The following is a 27348-nucleotide window of genomic DNA, read 5'->3' on the forward strand; positions in this document are numbered from 1 at the left end:
AACATGAAATGAAATGAAGTTCAAAATTCCAGTCAGTTTGTAATTAGTTTAAACATGTGAAAATGTAATAAAAACATTTTACGATATCCACAATATCTCAGAAAAAATATTGTGACACAGTTTGTCAGGAAATTATCATCTGTAGTCCATTTTTTATAGCTTTGGAACTATATTATCATCTTTGAGCACTGATTCTGAGTTTTAGTTTGGTCTGGATTTACAGTTAGCAGACATATTGTGGTTTAAAACCCACTTTAAACAAGAGAAGGAAAAACTGTCTGTCACTCTGTATCAGTCTGGGTTGCCAGATTGGAACAATCCAAAATTATATCAAAACATCATTGTAAATGATATATGATTATAATAATTAATATTATTATAAGATCATTAAAAATATATATATGTATTATTTCCAACCCAAGGTGGATTTTCTCTAATCTGGCAACTCATCAGTCTCTCTATCTTGTCTCTTTGAAACACTTCAGCAGAGAATAACATCATACCATCATCTGCTCACCAGACCCCAAACCCTGCACCATTCCTCCTCCGTTTTCACATGGCACCATCCCTTTTCCATTAACCGTCTGACTGCAGGGTGCATACCAGCGCTTAACGCGGGGGGTTAGAGGGTAGTTTGGAGTGGCTAATGTTCTGTCTGAAACCCCAGTCAGCCCATGTGATGTTTCGGCAGCTCGCTCTTTGCTCTCTAGCTGTTCTTTCTCAAGCAAAGGTAAACACACAGAACCAGAAATTGTTTTTTTTTTTACTCTTCACTTCAGACCACACAGATGAAAGTTGCTCTTTCAAACCCCACATTCCCAGCATGATGGTATATTTAGTGTGAACTTTGACCTCTGTAAAGATTTCTTCCCAGGCCTCATCCATAGGAGGCTTAAAAATACGAAAATAAATTGATCGAATATCATATAACTGTAATAAACTGACACTGGTGGTATTTTTAAGGCAAGTTGTCACAATAAGCTTAGCTATTTTTTTTCTCAAATGTCAGTCATTTTACGAAAACACTAGATCACTTAAGATCTGTTCTACCAAGTTAGAATGACAGAGGGATTCCCATAATGCACTGCTAGTTACATATATAGTACATTATATATGGTACATAAAAGACTATCATTAATCTATCATTGATAATTTGTTATCATTTATTTACTATATTATTCATAAAATTCACACAATCACACAGTACATTTGAATATGTTTTATTTTAAAAATGTAATATTAAATTGTTATAGATGTGCTTTTCTTCGTTCAGTATAATTACTTATCTAACGGTAGCACAAAACAGAAATGTTTGACAGATGTAATAGTTAATACACCTGAGTTTTTCCATATCGGAAGAACAAACAAAGTTGGAGTAAGAAGAAAATTGTGTTAATGTGGATTTTATCACGAAGCCATTCCTTTAAGGGGCTGGAAGCCCATTACGACAATTTTACAACAATTTTACGTCAATTTTACGACAATTTTGAGTTATTTGTAAAAAGCGTAATTTATTTTAAGACACCAAACTCCGTAGATGTATTTGATTGTACATCTAATAAAGCGAGGTCTCATGTTAAGTCGACACATTCTGGTCTTTTTGTTAGACGTAGACCAAATAGTCAGCCTGTTGAATTCTTGCCAGTTTTTAAAGTGAAAAAAAAAAAAAAGGCTGGGAGCACAAGCTGCTTAAGGAAGTGGACTGGATAATGTCAGGAGCAGAAGCAGTGTGTTCAGCTCGACTTCCTCACCATGTGACATTCAGCAGTCAGCCTCAAGGGGCATTTTTTTCACAGACACAGACGATTTCCGCTCGCAAATGGGACTTTGTATATACAACAGGGTTCAAAAGTCTGCATGCACTACTGATATCTAATCTAATGATCTTTAAGTAATTGATTAGCATAAAAAACAAAGCATTTTACTGAGTTGGCTTTATTTCTTAAGAATTTATTATTCGAAACTCAGACAAGAAACAAAACATTTATTATGTGTTATCATTCATACAATCAAATAAGAACTGAACACCCTGTGCTGAGCTCATGATGGTAAAGTATGATGGAGTTTGGTGGAGAGATTTCAATGTGAGATTGAAATCGTGAAGTAAAACAAGTTGAACTTAGTGTGTTAGAGCAGAAAATGTGCAGTGATTCGTTAGTGTGGTCTCCGTCCACGTGCTTTCGTGTAAACTGTTGATTTTGTGCATGAGTAATCCTGAAGAGAAATGGCAATCACCGGCACTGTTACTTTAATGTCGCAAATATTCGGGAGGTGGAGAACTGTTTGGGTTTTTATTTAATGACATTATCAGGGGGTTCCTCTTCACACTGCACACCAAATTAGACATGTTTTTTTTTTTTTTTTTTCAAATGACAGTAATACTGGAAATGCTGCCAGGTTTGTGGGCAAGGAAATGTCATCATCTGAAAAGAAGTGCACATCCTTTTTGCTGGGAAAAGAACAATAATGTTGTGTAACCCATCGCTGCCCCATGCAGAGTGAAAGTATTTCATAAAAATGAGTTTGCAGAGTATAATGTATAAAAAACAAGTATAATAGTGTCCTATTACGTATAATACATTATCATTTCTATAGTAACAGCTCATTCACCGAGACTTAATTTTCTGTAAGTAGATGTTTATTTAGCATGGATGGAAGGAGTCTCCAGTGTCAGCACGCTGTACCAGACAGAGGTAAAGCTATAACTAAGTTTTCGGACTGGAGAAAGTCTTCAGGACAGACGAATTTACGCTTCGCAGTTTCTTGAGAACATGACAAGCTGCATTTTCTTATTAATTTCAAGAAAAAGATAAAAGAGAAGTTGATGAAGGAAGAACTGTTCATACAGTAGCTGCTGTAAGGTAAGTGAGAACAGGAACTTGTTTTGCAGACATTCCACAGAATTAAATGTTACTAAAAACAGATTGACACAGTATTACGTGTCATTTTTATGTTAATTAATAAAACGTAGGCAAATCGTGTGGTATGAGAGGAATATTGGAAAATAATCAACTTCGGGGTGGTAGTAGTAACTCTGCATCACACCACAACATCGTTGATGCTTTTCCTCTAACAACCTACACTAGATATTGACAAAGATATGTAAAAGAGCAATCGGATACTGCAGATCGGTGGTTTTATTCGTAGAACAATGCTTGTGAAAGTTGTGTATGAAAACCCTAATCCTATTTTTCAATGAAAGTGTGTTTATATGGAAAAATACAATTGTGAAATCAAACTATTGGGTAAAAAAATACAAAAGCAATGCCAGAAATAGGTGCAGGAGAAGGTTAAATGAGTGTGTTAAGCTGGGCACATGTTAGTAATCAAATTAATTCTGATATTGTGACATACAACATTCAGCGCGTAATAATAATCATGATTACTTATACTAATAGTAATGATAGTGACAGGCCTAGTTGCTTAGCAACTGTTTTTGTGATGGGAGAGTTTCATTTGAATGCACCAGTATTGATTAGAATATAATGTAAATTCTGTGGCCTGTCTGGAAAATACATTCAGAAAATTCAGCATGACACTATTTCATTAAAAAAAACCACACACACACACAACTAATCCCTATTTCCTACAGTGTCTCTACATCCTTTGAATCGCCGCAGTACTTTTCCTTTGTGCTCGCGATACAGGAAATGACCTAAACGAACGTGTGTATTTTTAGTTTCTCTATGAAATGCTCGATTAATCATTGTCTGCTGAACTCGGCATGGGCGATTGTTTTTGTTTAGGTGTGTGTCTGCATGAAATCTGCTTGAAATCAGCACTTTTTAGGGAGCGTCAGGGTGTGTATACGTGTGTGGGTGTGTGACAAAACATGATCTTGTGGGTCTGGTCGTGGGAGGATGTAGGGATGAAAGCCTACATGAGCAGCGGGAGCACTGCATCATTTGGTGGACGGATTTGGATGCTGTTCTTGTCAATGGGGGACGGGATTCAGGTCTCTAGAGGACACATCTGGATCGGGAGCTCTGGACTTGGAAGTGTTCACTCAGTAGCCTGCAGGGGAATTAATAAAACGATCAGTGTTGGAGCACAGTGGTGGCACACATCAATGCTAATTTCTCCTCCTGGGCAACCCTGATTGTACTTCTGCCTTCCTCCATATGTTCACTCTCCAGTTATTGATCTATTCAGTCACATGCATTTTTAAATGTATCTTGAAGTTTATGGGATTTCCGTAATTCTACCACAGCATGTCTGGTCTCAACGGTCTCAGCAGCAACTCTGACGGTGGTGCTGGCTGTAATTCAAAGGTTTATATTAATGCAGTTGTTCTAATATGTTATCTTTTTTATAGTAAAAGTGCACACAGGGACTTGTATGGCATATGCTCCACATAAACAGAAAAAAATGGTTTGGAATCGTTGATAAAGATATTTAGTTAGCATGTTTGGAAGGAGTCTCCAATGTCAGCGCTTCGTAACCGACGACTTTGAGGCTTAACATGACACACTGCATTATTAGTCTTATTAGCTAGAAGAGAAAGACTTTTGTACAATCTGTAACATAGAGGATAACAGAGAACTAACTTGTTTTATGGCCGGTACATTAAATTAAATGTAACTATAAATAACTATAAGTAAGTTCGCTAGCTTAGCTGACGTGTTTCTTTCATAGAATTAGCTAATACACCACTGTGTTAACCACAGTACCAGATAACATCCATGCAGACTCGAGTCGTATACAGGTCACAGTGTGTTTGCAGAGATAGTTGAAGAGCCTGACAGCCATGTGCTTTATCTGTGAGGATAATACATCTTGATAGATACAAAGAGGTGCTTTTACAGCTTATTTTCCTCTAAAATACCCACCACCTATCCCCCCAAAAACCAGGAAGTATCTTGCATGAGTAGAAAAAATCAGTCACATATATTGTGAAATTCTATGCGTATTATACGAGCCAGGGCATTTGTTTATGAATATAATATTGACAAGATGCAGGAAATGTTAGGACTTTTATTAAGATGGAAAGAGAGAGAGGGAAAGAGTAGATGAAGCAAAAGGAAGGAGGAATATTTTAGATATTGACTCTCTGCCTTTTGTGCCATGTGTTAAATTAATTAGCCTGAGTGCTGCTTTGTCATTGGAGTGTGTCCTCTGTCGCTGTTATTGAACTGAAGCTCTTATTTTAGATCCACTTTAGCGTTTAGAGTTAGCTCAGTCTCGCACTGATCGCGCCTCAGGTTTAGCGGAGTATGTGACGGGATGAAGCTGTCGTGCGATCAGATGACTGAGGACAAAATCACATTACACACCACAAACAAATGCAATGCCACAGAGCTTGTAAAAATCCAGCATGTTTCTGATCTTGTAAAGCTAATAACCAGAGACCACAACAGGCTAACATTAGCGGCTTTGTTTCTTCTGGTTACAGAAACCACCAGGTGTTGTGGAACTGCCGTGAGATTGAATTGTCCAAACAAATTAAGTTGTGTCTAAGTAGTTTTAGCTAACACACACCAGGTGATTGTGTTATTCTGTGTACTTTCCTGCTGGCTGATAGTCCCCAGATGCTAAATTGCAGATTTTTTAAAAGTGTGCCTGAATTGAGAAAGCGTGTTTCAGGTTTTAGGATTGTGCTGTTGCAAATGTCCAAAGTTCTAGTTTTGGATGGTAAAGCACAAATTCCAAATAATACCATTCACATTCAGTGTTTAAGGCAAATGCTAGCATGCAAGATTCGCATGAAAATATCTATCTATCTATCTATCTATCTATCTATCTATCTATCTTTCTACAGTATCTATTTATCGATCTGTCTGTCTATCTCTGTCTATCTATCTACCTGTCTGTCTGTCTGAATCTCTGTCCAGCTATCTTTCTCTGTCTGTCTGACTGACTCTGTTCATCCACCTCTCTGTCCAACCAGCCATCTATCTATCTATCTATCTATCTATCTATCTATCTATCTATCTATCTATCTATCTATCTATCTATCAGTCTATCTGTCTGTCTATCTCTGTCTATCTACCTGTCCGTCTGTCTGTCTCTCTAACTGTCCATTTGTCTGTCCGTCTATATCTATCTATCTATCTATCTATCTGTCTGTGTCTGTCTGTCTGTCTATCTATCTACCTGTCTATCCATCCATCCATCTCTCTAACTCTGTCTATTTGTCTCTCCATCTATCTATCTATCTATCTGTCGTTCTATCTGTCTGTCTAGCTATCTGTCTGCTTGTCTGTCTGTCTGTCTATCAATTAAGGGCATTTCCTTTCATAATGGTGTTTAGACATTGGTACGTTGGTGTGGTGACTGACTTACACCGTATAAATGATATACCACCTTTTTTTTCCCTTTATTTCCCCCCAACCTGGACAAGTTTATTTCATTTTTTTCTTAGTTTATGCATTCCTGTCTCAGCCTAAAAGAGGCAGTAATCATTAATAGATTACTTAGATACATTGCACATTAGTTTTGTTATGGACTGGATGGCTGAAGTAACAGATAAATGAGCATGCGGTTTACTTGGCTTTGATTTCCTGATTGGGATTCTGTCGCTTCCTGTTTACTTGGTCCTTTGTGTGTTGTGTTTCCTGACCACGCCCCTCTTATCATAATTCCTTTCTGTTATTGTGTGTCCATCCCTGTCCTTCATAGTTTGCCTCATTATGCATCATTACGCTGTGTGTGTGTGTGTGCGTGCGTGAGTGTGTGTGTACTCCCTTCTGTTTTGCTCTGTTTTCTGTTACATAGTTAAGAGCACCTGTCTGTGTTTCCTGTTTCGAGCTCCTACATTAAACTTTCCTGCTTGTTTCTGTTGCGTCTGACTCTGCTCTTTTCTGAAAATGGATTCTCCTCTGAATATAACGTTTGATCAGATCCTTTTATCCAAAGCAACTATTAACCAGACGCTGATGTTCAGGCCGACTGGACATCCTTTCCATTTTTCTGATCAATGCTAAAGCACTTGTTGGCCGGCAGCCATCTTGAATCAGCTAAATGAGTGGGTTTATCTTCCCCGTGTGTGTGTGTGCATTGTAATGGAGTCGGAGAGGGTTCGAGTTACCTGGCTGTCGTTCCAGCACTTCACTCCGCAGTTCCTCTTTGGATGAGGATTGATTATCATGAATCAGGGCAAAAATAAACTGATAGGTTTTGTTTGGGTTAGGGGTTTCTTTTTCATTGTTTCCATAAATAATTCAGTATGTACCGTATTTCACTCAAACGGTAACGCATGTACGCTCCTAACCCGCAGTGTTAATTGTTGTATGCTAATGACTAACACCTGATACTGACTTTGAACTCTGAGACCCTGGTAACCTTTTAAGGCTAGCACAATTTTTTTCTAGGAACTTTTTAAAAAAACATGTTCAGTGTGTCCGGGTTTCTTGGTGTTCTCAGAGCTTTTTAGCATTTATAGACAGTGACTTGTAGACTAGTTTTTTTCCAGCTCACACAGCATTCTAATAACATGACTCAAATCATTATTAAAACAGATTTTTGTTTTTATATTGCAGGAATCTATTTATTTTTTGGAACGTTTTCCAACCAAGCCTTCGTAGATCCAGCTAAAACGTTAAAATAATGGTCTTCCTTGAAGCTAAAATTCTGACTCTGCGACCAGGAAATAATTTTATATTTATATATGCAATTATATTTTACATGTTTATTTATTAAAGAATGATATGTCATAGTTTTTATCAGTACAGCTGCATCCTGGTCAGAGTTATAGTGGATCCGGGCCCACAAACACTAGGTGTGAGACAGAAATACATCCGTGTGTGTGTGTGTGTGTGATTAGTAATTACAGAAGTAATTAGTTCATAGTTTAACTGAAAAGTGTGTGTGAAATGTGTGTTTGTATTCTGCAGGAGCTCTGCATATCTACTGTACGGCTCACATACTCCCACCAAGCCTCTTATAACTGAACACTTCATTAAGAGGAGATGAATGTGTGTGTGTGTGTGTGTGTGTGTTGTCTGGGTGTCTGCCTCTGGCTGTTTATGTTTCTGTTATAAGGAGATATTACCGAGGAAATGCACTCTGTCTATCTTGGTCTTAAAGCTCACCCATAGAAACACACACACACACACACTCGCACACGCACACACACACCCCTCATCTAAGCTTAAATGTCGATAAGCTGATGTAGCTAACGTGTAATGGAAGTCTGGTCTTACGTACATTTCTGCCTCAAGCTACACCCTCTTCTTCAGTGACATCACACTGATGTAGAAAACACTTCATATGGTCAAATTTTGACATTCGTCTATAAATAGTTCTGAAAACTGAAATATGTTTCTCTTTTGCGTTTACCTCATTCAAAAGTGAAGTTCTAGCATTTCCGTTTTCGTTCCGAGTCCACTGAAATCCGGTTCACGCTCACCTCAGCGGAGAAATAATCGCTGATCCGTTCCATCTGTTCTGTCGACTAAATTTCTTCTTATTAATTTCATTTAACGAAATTGAGACTGGAGTCATGGGTCGTCTTATAGTCATCTATAAACGTGAACAAAATTTCAGCGACCACTGTGACGATATGGGGCAGCCATTTTGAACAGCAGGTATCACTTACTTCCTTAGCTCTTTTTGGTATTATTCTGCTCCCTTGGCTCCGCCTCCCAAAGTTGGAAAGCAGAAATATGACAGGAAGCTGAATTTTTTTACAGAAAAGCTCTTCAGAGAGACAGTCTGCACCTAACACATTAGTTACGTCAGCCTCGTGCATTCAGTGCACAGGAAGTGAAGGTCTTCGTTTGCTTCCTGTTTGTCTTCTTTGTTTTCTTTTTCTTCTTCATCCTGTTCATCTTCTCTTTTTTTAATCTTCTTGCTCACCATCGTCATCATCTTTATCTTCGTCTTCTCTTTTATTCATCTTTTTTTTTGAACTTCTTCATGTTCATCTTCATCTTCTTTTTCATCTTCTTCATCTTTGTCTTCATCTTCTCTTCTGTTCATCTTCCTTGTCATCTTTGCCCTCATCTTCTCTTTTTTTCATCCATGGTTTGAACTTTATATTTATCTTCATCTTCTCTTCTGTTCATCTTCTTTGCTATCTTTACCCTCATCTCCTCTTTTTCTTCGTCCATGGTTTGAACTTTATCTTGATCTTCTCTTCTGTTCATCTTCTTTTTCATCTTCTTTATCATCTTTATCCTCATCTTCTCCTTTTCTTCATCCATGGTTTGAACTTTATTTTGATCTTCATCTTCTCTTTTTCTTAATTTTCGTGATCACTTCCTCATCTTTATCTTCATCTTCTCTTTTTCTTAATTTTCGTGATCAATTCCTCATCTTTATCTTCATCTTCTCTTTTTCTTTGTCCTTATTCCATCTTTATTTTCTTCTACATCTTTATCGTTTCTTTTTCTTCATTTTCTTTTCATCTTCATCATCTTAATCTCTTTTTTCTTCTTCTACTGCATTATTATTGTGTTATCTCATTATATACTCTCCCTGTCTGTCTTATTTTATGTTGTTTTTTTTCCTTCATCTTCTTCAACCGCTACCTTTTCTTTTGATTTCTTGTCTTTTTTTTTACTTTCCTCTGTTTCTGTTGCATGCATATGGTCAGCACTTTCACTGCTCCAAACATTACAAACACACACACACACACACATACACACACACACAGAGGATCTGGAAGCCCATATGGATAATCTTAACTTCCGCTGATTGCATGTGGGCCTCACAAAATGCCCTTCTGTCTTTCTCTCTCTCTCTCTCACTCACTTAGTCTCACTCTCTCTTTCACACACACACATGCACATGCACACCGCGCTCTCACACACACAACTTTAATAATGAGCAGTGCTGTGTGAAAGAGTTCGAGTTTGAATAACGACACTTTCGAGTTTCCACTCTGACTCACGTGTACTGTGTGCACTGAAACACTCACTATTATCCATAGGCAAAAATACAGACTATGAACATTTGCACTCCGTGTTTAAACTCGTCTTGAGAAGGCTTGTTAATCGTCATCACTGCTTCAGATACCGAGAAAGTGAGTGAGTTATGAAGGGAATGCAGTTTCATGTGCTGGATGAAGAGCCTCTCTGTGGTCTCGTCACAATGAGCCATTTAAAGCCTGTAGTTTACTGTCCTGGTCATATGCGACACTCAGAGACGCCGTTGTCTGTAGAAATAAAGAGACTGACCCAATCCAAGGCTTTTTAACATTGATTTATGAAATACTTCTGGCACCCATGTGGATGTTTTACTCCCACACATAGTTGGGGTAAAATGGAGAAATTGTTTTCCGTTCTCTGGAAGTTTCTCACTTCTTTTAGTTACTGAACACCATTTGAGGTTTTTTGTTGTTGTTGTTTATTGTTGCTGCACAATTAATCATCTATAATATAATAATAATAATAATAATAATAATAATAATAATAATAATGCATGTAAAGAAAGACAGTTTTCTATTGATTTGGAAGTGTAACGATACTAACTTGGTTGAAGAATTGTGATAAATAATCATGAATTTAATGTTGAGCAAAATAATGCAGATATGCAAAAGTGTTATAGCCAGTACTGAGTCCAAAATCTGGAGGAAAAAAATGAAAGAAATGAAATTGGACACTAATATTGACTCTCTACTATTTCAGTCAGCTCCAGAATTATTGGCACCCTTACTGAAGATGGGTTTTAAAAACAGGTTATGAGAAAAATGTCTTTATGGTTAATTATCTTAATCTTCTACTGGAAATATGAGACAAATCAGTAAAAATGAAATATATATCCTGTATATTCAACAAAATATTTTGTTGAAAACCTTCATGGTTCATCTTTGGTAACCACTTTATCCTGGTCAGGATGGCGCTGGATCCAGAGTCTATTCCAGGAACACACCTTGGATGAGATGCCAGTCCATCACGGGAGCCATATACACACACACACACACACACACACACATTCACACTTGGGGCAATTTAGAGTTGCCAATTAATCTACTTTTCATCATGTTTATGGGAGGTGAAAATAAACCAGAGGTCCTGGAGGAAACACGCATTGACCCATTGACATCGAGCTCAGACTCAAACCAAGGAATCCTGGATATATTTCTTACAGACCTTCACCAAGGGTGCCAATAATTTCGCAGCTGAGTGTTTCACTGTCAGTCAAGCAATTAATGTAATGTTCAAATGGAATACAAACACATGCCTAGTATACGAAGTGATTATTTGATGCGTTTGTGTTTGATTTTTTTTTTCTCCCGCTGCAGTGCTGCCGTCGTGTTTGTTGTCCTTTAACGTGGACGAGAAGAACGGGATGTCGTTCAGCGGGCCGATAGAAGACATGTTCGGTTACACCGTGCAGCAGTTCAACAACAGCGAGGGCAAATGGTGAGCTACACACATATCTGATACACACACTTACTCCATACATGCTGCAGTGTTCCACACTGGCCTACAGCAAAGACACCGCACAAATGGCTAGCGCTGTCTCTGGTTTAACGACTTGGTCCAGAAAAAATATAGCGTTGGTGGGATATCAGGTGTAGATCACGGCTATAGAGGCTGTGTGGTTGCACTACCACTAACTAGCATCTAACACAACATAATTAGCTTTGGTAAAATCATTAGCATAAATCATAGATCATTAGCATAGATCACAGATTCCCATGGTTAGTCAGAGCATCTGTATTAAGTAAGAAATAAAACACTTGGGATTGTGCTGTTGTAAGAAAATAATCAATGACATGACAGTGTCATAAAGCGTAGTTACAGTTACCACACCAAAGATGATTTTTTTCCCCAATAACAGCACATCCTGAAGTGTTTAATCCTCTTATACCACAGAAATTTGCTACCAATGACAATCTTTTAGTAATTAAAGACCTGTTGTATTTTTTATCTGTTTATAGGTGCATTTTCTTTTGTGGAACATTTGCAAAACATTATAGCAGCTATAAACAGTCATTCCTTCACCAGCTCCCCTTTTGTTTTCTCTTTTAACAAGAAACACACAGTCCAAAGGAAAACTTTACCTCAGACTGTTACAAAGTGCTGACACTGGAGACTCCTTCCAAAAACACTCACTAAGAACGCTTCATCGTATCAACAAATCTTTGTTAAATAAGAGCACATTTTTTAAAAATATATTTATTAGACTATGGTTATGTAAAATATCAGCCATTTTAGGTAATTGTTGACATTTAAGGTTGTTGTTGCCATAGAGATGATATTTGAACAAGTGCGTTAATATAAACCTGTGATTTGAAATTAAATTTACAATCAACAATATTAGTATAAATACTTTTTTTAAAAGCTGTGAAGAAAAGGCATGCAAACGTCAGAGTTGCAGTGCCTACTGACTTGCGATTTGTCTTTCACAATTAAAAACATTAAATAAAAAAAACGGAACAATTTAGTTTATGTAAATGGGAAATCCTGCCCTGTTGGAATATTGTTATTTTATTATTATTTCACTATGTGATAGATCATTTTAATGTCTAGCAAACATCACATCTCGATTTGTTCATCTCCAGCAGCACTTCTAGCTTAGCCTTGTTAAACTTTCTGCTCTCTTCTCGACTTCTTTTCGTTTGAGTCCCATCCGTTTGGGACTGAGCCATCTGTTAAACATCAGAAAACCCTTTTCCATTTCCTGAAGTGAAAACTTCAACTCTCACCCAAGCAAGCACCCAGAACCCATTAAAAGTGATGTTAGCGCATGCTCTTCTGAATGAATCGCGTCTTAAACACTTTTACTGTCACACACTTCTATTTTCTTTTATAAGTGAAACAGACTTTTAGAGTCTCATACAGTGCCACCTGTAAAAGTGTCAGTGATGTGTGTCCCGTCTTGTAAAGGACTGAGGAGCGTGTTGTGAGTTTTATGCTGCAGTAAATGGTGTCATTTTCCTCAGGAGACACACACACACACACACACACATGTAACTCTAAATGAGGTTTCCAGGAAAATCCCAAAAGGGCATAAAACAGAGATCTCACACAGATAAAATGAGAAATTCTGTAATATAAATATGCATAAATATATCAGGATCTTAATATGCACCAAATGTCTTTGTTATGCATCACTATATTTTTGTGCAGATGTCCATTGCTGACCTTAACAGACTGCAATAACTTTTCTTTATTATCCTATACACATCTGTACACTCCTACAGTTGAATCCTAGAGTCTGAGTTTACCACCAAGAACTGTTTTGTATTGTCATGTATCAACTCTGATATAAATAACTAAAGCCATCAATCACAGAGATAGACTAGACTGTAATCTCTTTCCTCCAAAATAATAATAAAATAATAATAGGGCCCTTCTGGCCAGTTATTTTTCCTGAGCAGTGTACATTGGAGTTATGTCACCCAAAGGTCTCATTAAATAATCACAAATCAGTGAAAACATATTTTATGTATTTGTTATGTCATCCGAATAATGTCCCCAGTCCACCTAAGCCTGTTAGGCTTCAAAAAATGACATTTTAACTAGCCACTTTGGGGAACTGCAAAAAAAAAAAAAACAGCGGAGGTCGGCTGCTTTCTAACTCATCACCCGATTGTTGAATTATATAGACTCAAAAACAACAATCATATTATTACTGTATTTTATGTGCAAAAGTCTTAGGCGCATGTAATAAAATTAAACATTTCTAAATATTCAAATGTTTACTATAAAGACCAATAAACATTAAAAAATAAATCAAATTTTAGTGTGACCACCGTTTACCTTTAAAGACAGCATGCTACAGGAATTCGAACACATTGTTCTTCCACAATCTGACAAGTTTCTTGATTGAAACCACATATCTGGGTTGGCGGAACTTCGGTTTTATCCACCTGCATGTGTTTGTTTGGTTGATTATTCATTTTAGATTAAAGCAAAAGTAATTTTGTCTTTTAAGTGATTAGAACAGATAAATCAGGTACAGTGTGCCCAAAAAAAGTCAGATTTGATTTCAGGTTGAGTTTAAAACTTCAGGTTGTCTGTCTCCCCTGTCAATCACAGCGATACTAGCCAATCACAGGTGTCTGTTAGTTCATGTATGTGGAAGAGGGTTGATAGCGCTTTTTTCCGAGAGTGTTATGGTGCTCTGTAACGCAGCATGAGCAGCACTTCGGAAAGAATCACCCTCTGTCGTATGATAGGGGAGAGCTGGCGCATGGGTGGGTGGGAATTGGTCAAGACTAATTTAGGGAATTAGTGAAAAAATGGGGGAAGGTTCTTTAGATTGCCTTTAAAAAATGCTATTTTGCCAGAAACTGCGTTTTATATATATATAACAACTGTTTTGTTACCTTGGAGTACATAAAGTACAGTGCAAAAAACTCAGACATGCTGAATATATAAAATTTGTCTTAGTTCTCACTCTCAGGTACATGGTCATCCAGTGTTTCCAAGCCTGTTAGAGATGTTTCCACAATTCTACAAAATTGGATTTACTGGGTTCTGAAAAGTGGTCTGCTACCTAATATCTTACTTTCTTTAACAACATGCAAAATAATCTGCAGAAATGCACCAATGCAGAAAACACTTTTATTTGACCACTTTAGGGGTTTTTTTTGTTGTTGTTGCACAGTAATATATATATACTCCCAGATAACAATATAGTTTGGATGAAAAATAAAGCAGCTTATGGCAAAAGAACGATTTTACTGAGAAAGCTAAATTAATAATGTTATGCATCAGAGCGAGTGCCAACTCCTCTAACAGCTTGCTTGTAAAAAAAAAAAAGGATGTTGAGTTAATCTTACTTATTTTTTTGGCAGTCAGCCTTCATTTATTTATTATTACCTCCATCACTAACACTGTCCTACTTTCTCTCTCCGTCACCTTCATGTTTGCTCATTGTACTTTCTGATAGTTAAGTCTGTACTTTCTGATACGTAAGTCCTCTTAATTTTGAGAGTACCACATGTACATTCATTTAAACACTTACAATCCTGCTAATGAGATGAGGCCCCTGTATGCAAAATTCCTTTGCTGTAATTTGTCCATTTGATGTATTATTCAGGTTACTACATTTTCGTTTGATATTTACATGGACATGGCCCTTCTTAATGCTGAGAACTCCATACACTGACCTCACCTGTCTGTAAAAGTCCATAAAAATGAGTGCAAGTTGACTGAATGCAGCAGGGAATGACACGGATACGGATAATGAATATTGTTAATAAAAGAACATGACACACACTTCACTTCCTGCTTATGCATCAGTGAGTAAATTGAGTTAGAAATGAGTGGGATGATTATATTTAGATTCATCCCTCTGAATACTTTACGCTCCGATCAGTTTAAGATTAAGGGCACACTGAGCCATAAACAGGATGTTGAGTGTGTGTTCCTGCTGTTCTGTCCACGGTGCTTCGTCACGCCTCATTAGTGTGCTGGAATGCTAATTACTCGACTTGTTTGATGTACAGCCTTAAATTAAGGCAACAGCTCGAAGGGTATTTGTAGCCTTACACCATGAGATGCTTGTGATGCTCAGAAAGATTTTAATTTAATTTAAACTTTAATTGTTTTCATTTTAGCTAAAGTGTTACTCTACTACCAGTTTTCAGAAGCTAATATTTTATACTTATGTATTAAGTGTAACATAACTTATGCACTGATACAAGACTAGTGTTTAATGTGTGAGAAATCATCATCTGAAACTAAAAGTTGTCTAAATATTCAGATCGCATATTTTTTCAAATTATACTAGTTTATAGTTTATACTAAGATGAATGCATTTTAGAGAAGAATATTTGGAAAATATCCATCCATCCATTTTCTGTACTGCTTATCCTACACAGGGTTGCAGGGAGCCTATCCCAGGGAACTTGGGGGACCATCACAGGGCACAATCACACACACACACACATTCACTACAGACAATTTAGAGATGCCAGTCAGCCTACAGCTCATGTCTTTGGACTGGGGGAGGAAAACCTGGAGTACCTGGAGGAAACCCTCGAAACACGGGGAGAACATGCAAACTCCTCACACGCAGGACAGAGGCAGGAATCGAACCCCCAACCCTGTTGGTGCAAGGCAACAATGCTAGCTACTAGACCACCATAACCCCCCTATTTGGAAAGCAGTAACACTGAAATGCAATAGGTTTCACTGGCAAACTGAGTTGGCGACTGAGTCGGTTCAGAATCGGGTTACACACCTGCTTAAGCTGATTTTCAGAGTGCTTCATTCAGAATTACCTGTGTGTAGATTATGTCTCTGAGGTTGCCAGATTTTTCTTGAGTAGCAGCATCTGAGATGGGGTTTTTTCAATAGTGTCTAAAACTTCAAACACAAGCACTTGCCTTTAAGCCAGAAAAAGTAAGGGATAGAAAATGCGGACTGAATAAGGAAGCATACGTTTAGAGGGACTTTAAAGGAGCTTGTTCCAATAGCATAGTGGATTGAAAGTTTGATTCGTTGATATACATGTACTCTGTGTGCTTATGACAGAATGTTGATATTAATCATGTATAAGATGCTGTAAATAATTTGTATGTGAACATTTTTTTCTAAGAGACATCTCAATAAGAGCTTTGGATTTAATACAGAACGAGCGAATATTGTTGTGGTTTTTTTTAGTGTTTGTGTTTGACCCAGACTTTTTGACCCACGTGTAGGAGCAACCCATGAACTATAGACAGTGTTTGTCTGCAACATACTTACAACTTCAAATCATCATCGATGAACCATGACCCATGAAAATGTGGGTTTACATGACAATGATCTCTTTTCCATCCACAAGCACACACTGCTTCTGAAACGTAACACACATCCATCTGTACTCCCTTTGCTTACATTCTCTACAGGAAAAACAGAAAATCAATTAGCTTTACTTTGTCTGAGTGGAGTTTGAGTGCTCTTCTGCTTTCCCATAATTCCCCCAGGCTCCAAAGTTTGAATTTGACCCCATTTTTGCCTCTGTCTTTCTCTCGAAAGGGTTCTGATTGGTTCTCCTCTGAAGGGACAGCCAGCCCAGCGGACCGGAGACGTCTACAAATGCCCTGTGGGTCACGGCAGTTCTTCCAGCTGTATAAAATTAGACCTGCCTGGTGAGAACTGGCTTTACAGTGGATTCTTTCCTGCGTGTGTATTTGTGCCGTGGTCGTTTTTGTGCAAAACATTAAATTCAGTGCCGCAAAATGACTTTAGCAATACTTTCATCATAAAACCAAATACCACCTACTGCAGTTTGTCTATGGAGAGAACATAGCACATTATTTCACATAATATGAACATAGCATGCTGTTTTGTGCATGAAAATTAAAAGAAATTATTTAAATTGACACTTTTTGATATTGTCGACAAAAAAGTGAGTATACTTCAGTGCAAAATGTTGCATCCCCTTGTTTTTTTAGTCTCTATTTTACAGTTTATTTAGCCTACAAACTGTAAAAAAAAAAACCTAAAATGTATGTGTATTTTGCAACAATCCAAAAAATGAACATGTATGTATATATATATATATATATATATATATATATATATATATATATATATATATATATATATATATATACATACATACATACATACACATACATACATATATGCATACACATACATATATATATGCATACAGTCATGTGAAAAAATTAGGACACCCCATTAAATATTCAGTTCTTTATTAAGAAATGTCAACATGTCAATTTCTGATCTTGTTTTAATTTGTACCTGTAGATGAAAGTGATGTAATTGCATGTAAACAACAAAAAATGACTTTGTTTTCACTTATTAAACAAAAGAAATCAACAAAAATGAGTTTTTCAACTGAGGAAAAAGTTAGGACACCCTATGCCCTAATAGCTAGTGTTTCCCTCATTGGCTGAACCTCGGTGAGACGTTTCTTGTAGCCATCTACCAGTTTCTGACATTGACTGGGAGAAAGTTTCCCCCACTCCTCAATGCAGAACTCTTCCAGCTGTGTGATGGTTGAGGGGTTTCTTGCATGCACAGTCCATTTCAAGTCACCCCACAGGATCTCAATAGGATTTAGATCTGGGTTTTGACTTGGCCATTCCAGAACTTTCCAGAAATTTTTTACCTTTCAGCCAGTCCTTGGTGGATTTACTGGTGTGTTTTGGGTTATTGTCATGTTGCAAGGTCCGGCTCCGCTTCAGCTTCAATTTTTTGACAGATGGTCTCACATGTTCCTCAAGCACCTTCTGATACAATGTAGAATTCATAGTGGATTCTATGATGGTGAGCTGGCCAGGTCCTGCTGCAGCAAAGCATCCCCAACACCATAACACTTCCTCCTCCATGTTTCACAGTTGGTATGAGGTTCTTTTGCTGAAATGCTGTATTTGGTTTACGCCGAACATGCCCTCTGTTATGGTGTCCAAATAATTCAATTTTAGACTCATCTGTCCAAAGCACATTATTCCAGAAGTCTTGGCCTTCGTCTATGTGTACTTTGGCAAACTTCAGTCTTGCCCTCATGTTTTTCTTAGACAGCAAAGATTTCCTCCTTGCCAACCTCCCATGATAATTGAAGTTGTGCAGTCTCTTTCTGGTTGTAGATTCATGCACTTTGACATCAACTGTAGCAAGAGCTTGCTGGAGGTCCCGTGATGATATTTTAGGGTTTTTGGAGACTTCTTTATGCATCTTGCGCTCTTCTCTTGGGGTGAATTTGCATGGACGGCCTGACCTGGCCATGTTGGCAGTTGTTTTTAAATGTTCTCCACTTGTAAATGATTTTCCGGACAGTGGAATGGCTGATTACAAATTATTTTGGGATCTTTTCATATCCCTTACCAGACTCATAAGCATCAACAATCTTCTTTCTGAAAGCCTCAGAGAGCTCTTTGGATCTCACCATGGTGATACCTCTCACTTCAACAATTAAGAGCAAACCAAACTAAATGTCTGAGGTTTAAATAAGGCAAGCCTCCTTCAAAATGCTCTGTAACGATGTTCTAATAATTTGCACCTGATGTGATATACCTGTAGGTAATTTTAGCCATTTTAAGTACAAATAAATGTAGGGGTGTCCTTACTTTTTCCTCACAAGAAATTGGATTATTTTTTAAATTACATTTTACAGATCATTTTAAAAAGACTTTTCTTTGGTTGTATTTGTTTAGTTATATTACTTGAATCTCCCACTATTGTTAAAATGAAGCTCAAAAGTCTATATGTTTACCTATGTTAAAAAAAACACAGGCTTTCATGGGGTGTCCTAATTTTTTCACATGACTGTATATGCTAACAGTCCTTATTGTCGTATGAAGAGTTGGGAACATCTTCAGTAATTGCTTTATCTTGGTGGTGCTTTATCTTTATCTTGGTGGATCCGAAGCCTCTCCCAGGAACACTAGGTGTGAGGTAGGAATATACCCTTGGGATACCAGTCCATCACAAGGCACTGTACACACACACTGACACACTTTTTCACATCTAGAAACAATTTAGACACGAGGAGAATCCTTAGGAAACCCCATCCACAGTAACCCGAGCTCAGGATCGAACCAGAAACCCTGGAGCTGTGAGAAATCAACCAAATAGGCAGCTTTTGAAAAAAGTACACTCATGTCTACACAATTTTGTTTTACATTCATATAACGTTCCTGTTTTGAACAGTTTTTTTGATTCTTCTCACTGCATCGCCATTACACTTAAGTTTCAGTTTCAATTTTACTCCAGGAGCCTCTTTAAGATCCGAAATTGCCACAGACCACGTCATACATATCATATTATATCATACCATATCATATCATACCATATTCTAGCCCTGCTTTCTAGTATTCGCTTAGCTGTCATTTACGTCTTTGTAAATCGGAGCCGAAATATCTTGTTGCTAGAAATTTCTTTAACTTCTTTATTTTGTCTTGAGGGTGTGCAAACATTATATTTAAAAAAATTTTCGCCCCATATTTGGATGTAAACACATAACTATACCACTGTGTTGTCCGTATGAGCAGTAATAATTCGAACCCATGATTATCATAAGCCTCTTTCAGGCTTTTGTGTAAATTAATTTTGCACACTACTTTGTTTAAATTCATTTTTCTTTGATTTTACATAAATGAACATCTTCAAGCTCTTTTTATAAAAGGTTTTTTTTTTTTAGTTTATCACTGAACTTTGGTCCGTGTGTACTGACAAAGCAGCTACAGTGTGTGTTATGAAACAATATTGCCCTTATTGTTGGCCTCAACGAGTCTTCTGTTCCTGAAGAGTGAATGAATGGCTTTATGCCTTATGCCTTATTAGACATGGCATTTCTTTGAATGTCAAATGCAAGGACAAAACCCCACAGATGTAGTGTTCTCCTAAATTTATACTGTCTAGACTGTAAGTACACAACTATACACAAACAGTCAGCTTCCAAAGTCACAGTCCAGTCATCAGTTATTGGGCGCTGGGTTTTTTTTTGTGTGTGTATATGTGTCATTGAAGCGTAATTTGCTGCTTATTGCTGATGTGTTGCCATTTTTTTTCGTGTTCATGCTCTGTTGCTATTTTTGTGGTCACGAATTAATATGCTGCGCTGAACTATTAGGTAGAGTGTTACAAAACAGTGGTGTGTGACATTTAAAATCCACCAAAATATCATCATATAGTATTAGTACAGTGTAATATTAGTATATTACAGTATGTTTAGTGTGTTCTTTCTACGACATTACAGCATTGTGTGCCTTTTACAAGACACAACTTGTTACAAACATTTACAGAATCATTTATAACCTCACTGTCTGTTTTTATTTATCCAGCGCACACAACAATCCCAAATATACACGAAGTTAAAGAGAATATGACCATGGGCACGACGCTGGTGGCCAATCCGGATGGGAACGGATTTCTGGTATGGAGACAATGTGTCCTTCATGATTCCCCCCAATTTCCTCAGAATGTCCTCAAACCTCGGTCATGTGGACCGTCTCAGTAAAGCCTAAGGCTGGGTGTTTGTGGAGTTTTATTGAAATATTACTCACATTTTCCACAGGGAGTTTGTAATTGGGAAGCCGCCGCGTCTCTGCGGTGCTCCAGCTTGAGTTTGAATTAATGACCAACTTTAAAAAAAAAACGTTCATTTATGAATGAAAGACTGACACACTTTTTCCTGCGACCATAACAGACAAGGTTCAGGAGTCTCTTGAACCTCTCATTTTCTTTTTCCATCTCTCTCTCTCTCTCTTTCTCTCTCTTTCTGTCTCCATCACTAAAAAGATGTTATTTGCACTTTCTCTCTCTCTCTCTCTTCCTTGCTCTTCCTTCTTATTCCCTTGTTTTTTATTCCTTTTTTTCATTTGTCTCACTTTATTCAGTCAGCATGAAATAGAGGAAATAGATTTTAATATGTAAATATATTAATGTAAAAATTTATGTTGTACTTTATTTAAACACAGCTAAAAGCCTACAAAAGAAAACTTTTGTTTCACGAAAATCAACAAGGAGTATTTTTATTTTCTTTTTCTGCTACTTGTCCAGTGGGCAGCTATGAATAAAATGCTAATAGTCTGGACATGAAGGGTTCCCAGGCTACTGATTTGTCCCCTGTCATGACACAGTGAGTGTTTCTGTGGAAAAAAAATGTGCCTTTTAAATATCAGTGTCATTATTCCTGTAGGCGTGCGGTCCTCAGTACGGCTACATGTGTGGAAATCAGCAGTACATCACGGGCATCTGCTCCAACGTCAGCTCCTCCTTCCAGGTGCTCAACTCTATCGCCCCGACCATCCAAGGTGCACACACACATACTCACACACACACACTCACACTCTCTTGAGGCACACGTGGCAAGTGTGTATATTAACACATTCCGAGGCATGTAAACTGTGGCTTGCCCTCTGGCCTGCATGCCCAATTTAGGACACGGTTTATAAGAGCTGACGTCTCAGATGCACAGGAACCTGTGACTCATCTTAAATACAGCATCTCCTCATTTCAAACACACACACACACACACACACACATGCAGATATACACAGACACTTCCCCTGATAATGCACTTACATCAGCAGGCTCTGAGTCTCTGTGTCCCACATCAGTACTGTACTACCAAAAATCATGCTACTTTAAATTAAGCTACTACTATGTACTTACGATGTACTATTATACTATATATGTACCATGTACCATGAGCAGGTACAAACAAAAGGCAAGTGGGATTTAAAAAAAAAAAAAAAGTCCTATCTCTAGTTGAGACTATTTTTCATCTCGAGTGATGTAGCTGAGTTTGAGGAACTAGCGTCAAAAAAAAACTTTCGGTTTAGGCCATGCCCACTTCACATTTCAATCTGAATACAGATTACAGATATCCTCTTTTTTTCTCTGATGTACCGCTTTTCGTTCACATTTTGAAAGATCTCATTTTGGCTGGACTACAGTGCATCGATTTATCAGTTGAGAGATTGTTCACATCGCCATAGCAACGACGGCAAAACATTAGAACTTTATACACTTTACGTGTATTAACAAGCGAAATGTACAGATTTGTCCAGTAGGGGGAAAAGTCCATTCATTAAGACCCATGAAGACAGAAGTAGTGTGAGATATGTTATGAAATCATGCTTTATACTTTATATTATAGCACAACATCTAAAAACATTGTGACACATTTTATTTGTTGCTCATGTTTCACCTTGTGTCCTTGCTGCCATTTTTTTTTCCAGACTGTAAGCAGGACATGGACATCGTCATCGTGCTGGATGGATCCAACAGCATTTTCCCTTGGAAACACATCACAGAATTTCTGGTCAAGTTTCTCAAAAAGATCGAAATCCCTCCAGCCAGGGTGAGATTTCTGCTCACTATATAGTTTTTCCTCACTTTGAGTACACAGCTTTATTCTAACTATACAGAAACCTTGGAGTGTTATATGTACATATACAGGGTGTCCCAAAAGTCTCCATACACAGGGGACTATGTTTTCCAGCACCACATTAGCTGTGCCTTCGTCAGTGGATGCTCCTGGACGTCCACTTCTCAGTTGATCCGCAACACTTCCAATCTTGTTGAATTTGTTAATAGGTTTTGCAACAGTGTCGTGTTTGATGTACTTGCCACGTTTCCTGTTCAAGTCCATCGCAACCCTGCAACAGCTTCCTGATCCAGACATGAGAATGATTTCAATACGTTCTTCCTTTGTCAAAGGCATTCTTAAAGGCTATCTGAAAAAAAAAAAAAAATTTGGAAGATACTTTGCTAAAACAGTGTTAATTTCCCCTATGTATGGAGACTTTTGGAGCACCCTGTAGTGTAGGCGAGAACCACAGAGATGATCTCTGTACATGTGTTGGGACAGGAAAATGAATTTGATGTGCGAGATGAAAAATAATTTGGAAAGTGGCTTGATATTAGACAAAATTGGTTTTAAACAGAACAAAACCTTCCAACATATTGGTCAGTATGGACAGAGACAATGCACCATCTTGTGAGGTATTTTATTCCTCTTATACCGTATATACCTTGTACCATATACAAGTTAGTTCCTGTTATCACTTACGTTACTGCAGCTACAAACTGTCGTCACTTTCCCGGCCTGTGATAGCATTGTTTTAATGAGATTAGCTTAGATGAAATGGTAAAGTCATGCCACTGTTCCACCCCGGTTTCTAATTCCAGATGATCTCCTACCTCAGTGTTAATCACTCATGCAGCCTCAGTGCGGTTTTTCCCGCGATGTCTTATTAAAACCGTTTCAGGAAATTCCTTTACACAGAGCCTCGCTCTGGAGAAAGTGGAGAGTTTTCCTGAACGTGGCACTGGAAACTGAGGAAGACCGCATTTTCCTTTTTAATGGATGACATCATGTTGAATGAATCACTTCTCTGTGCATTGTGTTGACCGGGACACTGTGTGTGTTTATGTTGATCGTAAATAGGTATATTATCTAATCCGTATGTAAGGAATAAAACACATGGAATAAAAGTTAATTCATTTCCTATAACACCCTGCCCCAAAGTGTTTTATTCCTCTTATACCACAGCAATTTGTCAACGATTACAGTTTTTTATTTACTATTGAATGGCACATCATAATTTTTTATCCATTTATAGTTACATTTCATATTGAAACATCCACAAAACCAGGTCAGTTCCTGTTCTCACTTATAGTATAGCAGCTATAAATAGCCATTCTATCACCAGCCTCTTTCTGGAAGTTAATAAGACAAAAAAAAAAAAAGCACAGCTTTTCATGTTACTGAAAAGCTGCAAAGCACAACCTCCCCTCTTTTGAAGACTTTCCCATGGCAGAAAACTTACTGACTTACAGACAAAGCACTGACACTGCAGACTCCTTCCATACATATACAATTTTTGTTGTGTTTAGTTTATACAGAGCGGCCAGCATTTCAGTCACTGTGAATGAGTTTCAGTAACATATTAGAATGAGTTCATTAATATTAACCTGTGATTTGGAGCTGCATTATTGCTAGAGCTGCTGTTATAGAAGATGAATCTTCTAACCAATCAGAATCAAGGTATAAATGGTAATATTATGTAGACATTTGTGGGGTTTTTGACTCACGCTTTTTGTTAATTCCCTCTTCAGGTGGGCATTGTGTCATACGGAGATGACGTCGGCCATGTTTTTAACCTCAGCCAGTTCTCTAACACAGAAGACCTGGTTAAAAACGCAGCTGGGATCAAACAGAGACAGGGCTTAAAAACCATGACAGCGCTGGGAATCGATACAGCGAGGTGTGTGTTGGGTGAAGGAGTTAGAGACGAGTTAATGATTTGTATTAGAAGAGTATGTGTGTTACTGTTAATCGATTAACTGATCAGTTCTCCATTAACAGGAAAGAGGCGTTCACTGTGGAGCGAGGAGCCAGACCAGGGGTCAAGAAAGTCATGGTGATTGTTACAGATGGAGAGTCACATGATGACTACAGACTGAAAGACGTCGTCAAAGACTGTGAGGAGGATGGGATCGAGAGGTTCGCCATCGCTGTGAGTATCTTAGCTCATTTTGGTTTGAAAGTTTATTAAAGACTTGTGATTTGTGTCGGCCATTTTGTAATGCTGCCTGTCCAATCGACATTTAATGTTTGTCTTAGGCACCATGTTTTACCCCTCTAATAATAATTACATTTAGGGATTTGGGACAAATGAAACAAAACAAAACAAAATGCTGCAAAAATGCCATAACTGAGTATGTCTTTCTAAATGTACCATATCTCAGACATGTACCTGTATATCGCTTATTCTAAATAATTGGTTTATATTTTGTTTTTTATATTACCCTGTATACTTTCTTGTCTGTCTTTTGTTGTTCTACCTTGTAAATCAAACTAAAAAAAACGTACAGTACAATTGAAAACAGATTTCAGATACAGGTTTTTAGTCCAAGAACAGCTGTAATAAAGCGTATTTAAAAATATTACCCTATGAGTCTAAATGTTTTTTTCACACGTATTAGTTTCTATCCTCCTTTTAATGGGGCCTAATTTACTTTCTGTTACAAAAATCACAAAGTCTCAGTGGTCCTCCAGTACACATGTTGAAACTGAAGACAAAGACAGTTTCATTCAGCTGCACACGTTCTATTTGTATAATGAAAAATTACTTTGAAAATAGCACTAGCTGCACAGCTATTTGCCCTTTAAATACCAAAGAAATGTTGAGCTGAGCTAATGTTACCTCTCTGTCACTCTGCAAAGGCTTATAATGTACAATGTGAAAGAAAATCCTGTTTTCTGTTGATTTAACATACAATAAAAAGATTGTAAATGGATAAATGTAGAGTATTGTTTCCCCAGTCTCAGCTCATACTTGGATAAACAGTGGGATCCACTAATGTAGAACTGACATTCAGTTTTTGTTCAATCACAGGTTCTTGGTGATTATAACCGACAAAATAAAAGCAAAGAGGAAGTGAATAAATTCATTGAACAAATCAAGTCCATTGCGAGCAATAAAACAGACGATCATTTCTTCAACGTGGAAGACGAGCGGGCACTGATCACCATCGTCGATGCTCTAGGGAGCAAAATCTTTGCATTAGAAGGTAACGAAGACTTTCTTACGTTACATATCGTAATGAAACCAGAATCTCTCATTAGACACCACTTCCTGTTTCTCTATATCAAGAATACAAAAGACTTGCCAGTGAACTTGCGGGGATGTGAGAATATTAGTAAGCTATGAGCGCTGGAAAAAGTTTTAACAGTATTTTAAGAAAATGTTAACTATAGTGGTAACAATCCATTCTCGAGTGACATTCACTGGTGATGCTAATTGAGCTATGTAGCTAAAGTTACTACACGACTGTTGCTAGCTGGTTCACTAATTAGCTAAGTCAGAACAAACTTTCCGAGCAAATATTATTGAAAAATATTTTCAGAATGACATTTTACAGCTATGTTAAAGTAAATTAGTGGAACTAAAAAAATTACTGTTACAATTGTAACGTTACGACTATGTTGTGTGCCATTGTTATGCTGATGCGATGAATTTTAAGGCTTTCAACTGATTCTCATTGACGTTTACTTGACATATACATAAGATAATATAACAGACACCATTCTGACTGTGCTTTGTATTGCTGAACAGCTACGTCTGGGAATCACACGTCGTCTTTTGAAATGGAGATGTCCCAGTCAGGCTTCAGCGCTCACACGTCTAAAGTAAGCCCCATTCTCTCCTAAACATCCAGAGTGAATGTTTTATTTACGGAAATGTCTACAGCAAGGGTCTTCAATCTTATCCACAAAGGACCTGATTTCACTTGTTTAATCAGCTCATCTTAGTCTCCAATCAAGTATCAAGTGTGGCTCCAATTTGGCTGTCATGAAAGCCCGCAGCAACACCGGTCCTTTACGGATAAGATTGAAGACCCTTGGTCTACAGTAAGTGTGTTCGATTAAAGGTTGTAACTCGTAATTTCTGACCTCGGACTAGGAAAAACCAACGCAAATGCCCCCTCAATTCGGAATTCTTTCTCTTGAAGTCAGGATGGTCTGAGTTCAGCCAGTGATGTCAAATTAATATGGCTGTTCACACCATCAACAGTAAACAAAGTAGCACTTCTTGGCTTTAAAGGAGTCATTGAATCTTGAATCATGAATCATGAATATACTAGTTGACAAAACTGTTCGCTGTTTTGAGGTGGTAAATGTACATCAATGATCACAGTAAGCTGGCTAGCAGCTAACAAAAGACAAACATGGCGGCGTTCATGGTTTGTTCCCACTTTTAGCTCGAACACACAGAGGTTACATTTGGTGGTCCAACGAGTCCACCAAAGGGAACTAGTGGTGGTAGATGGACCGAGATTTTTTTCCTTTTTATTGCCGAACTCCTAAGCTCAGGTAGGATAGTGAAAATGACTAAAATAGTACATACACTCTCCATCTCTTCAGTTAAATGTAACTTACTTGAATGTGGCTCCCAGAAACATTTAAATATATTAGCAAACAAACTCTGTTGAGTATGAGTTTCTCTCATAAACCCCATTTGTAAATGAAGAACCC

The 27348-nt window shown here is 37.7% G+C and overlaps 1 protein-coding gene across 1 annotated transcript in view; it reads left to right on the plus strand.

Moving 5' to 3' along the window:
- The window catches only part of itga1 (integrin, alpha 1), a 60578-nt gene that overhangs the window by 11414 nt on the left and 21816 nt on the right, over nucleotides 1-27348 (plus strand). The window contains exons 2-10 of the mRNA XM_026942659.3: nucleotides 11186-11306; nucleotides 16863-16975; nucleotides 20642-20733; nucleotides 21499-21613; nucleotides 22544-22665; nucleotides 24426-24574; nucleotides 24676-24826; nucleotides 25709-25883; nucleotides 26429-26502. Coding sequence (XP_026798460.3) covers nucleotides 11186-11306; nucleotides 16863-16975; nucleotides 20642-20733; nucleotides 21499-21613; nucleotides 22544-22665; nucleotides 24426-24574; nucleotides 24676-24826; nucleotides 25709-25883; nucleotides 26429-26502 — 1112 coding nt within the window. The remainder of the gene's footprint in view (nucleotides 1-11185; nucleotides 11307-16862; nucleotides 16976-20641; nucleotides 20734-21498; nucleotides 21614-22543; nucleotides 22666-24425; nucleotides 24575-24675; nucleotides 24827-25708; nucleotides 25884-26428; nucleotides 26503-27348) is intronic.

This window comes from Pangasianodon hypophthalmus, chromosome 17 (assembly GCF_027358585.1).
Source record: "Pangasianodon hypophthalmus isolate fPanHyp1 chromosome 17, fPanHyp1.pri, whole genome shotgun sequence".
Lineage (NCBI taxonomy): Eukaryota > Metazoa > Chordata > Actinopteri > Siluriformes > Pangasiidae > Pangasianodon > Pangasianodon hypophthalmus.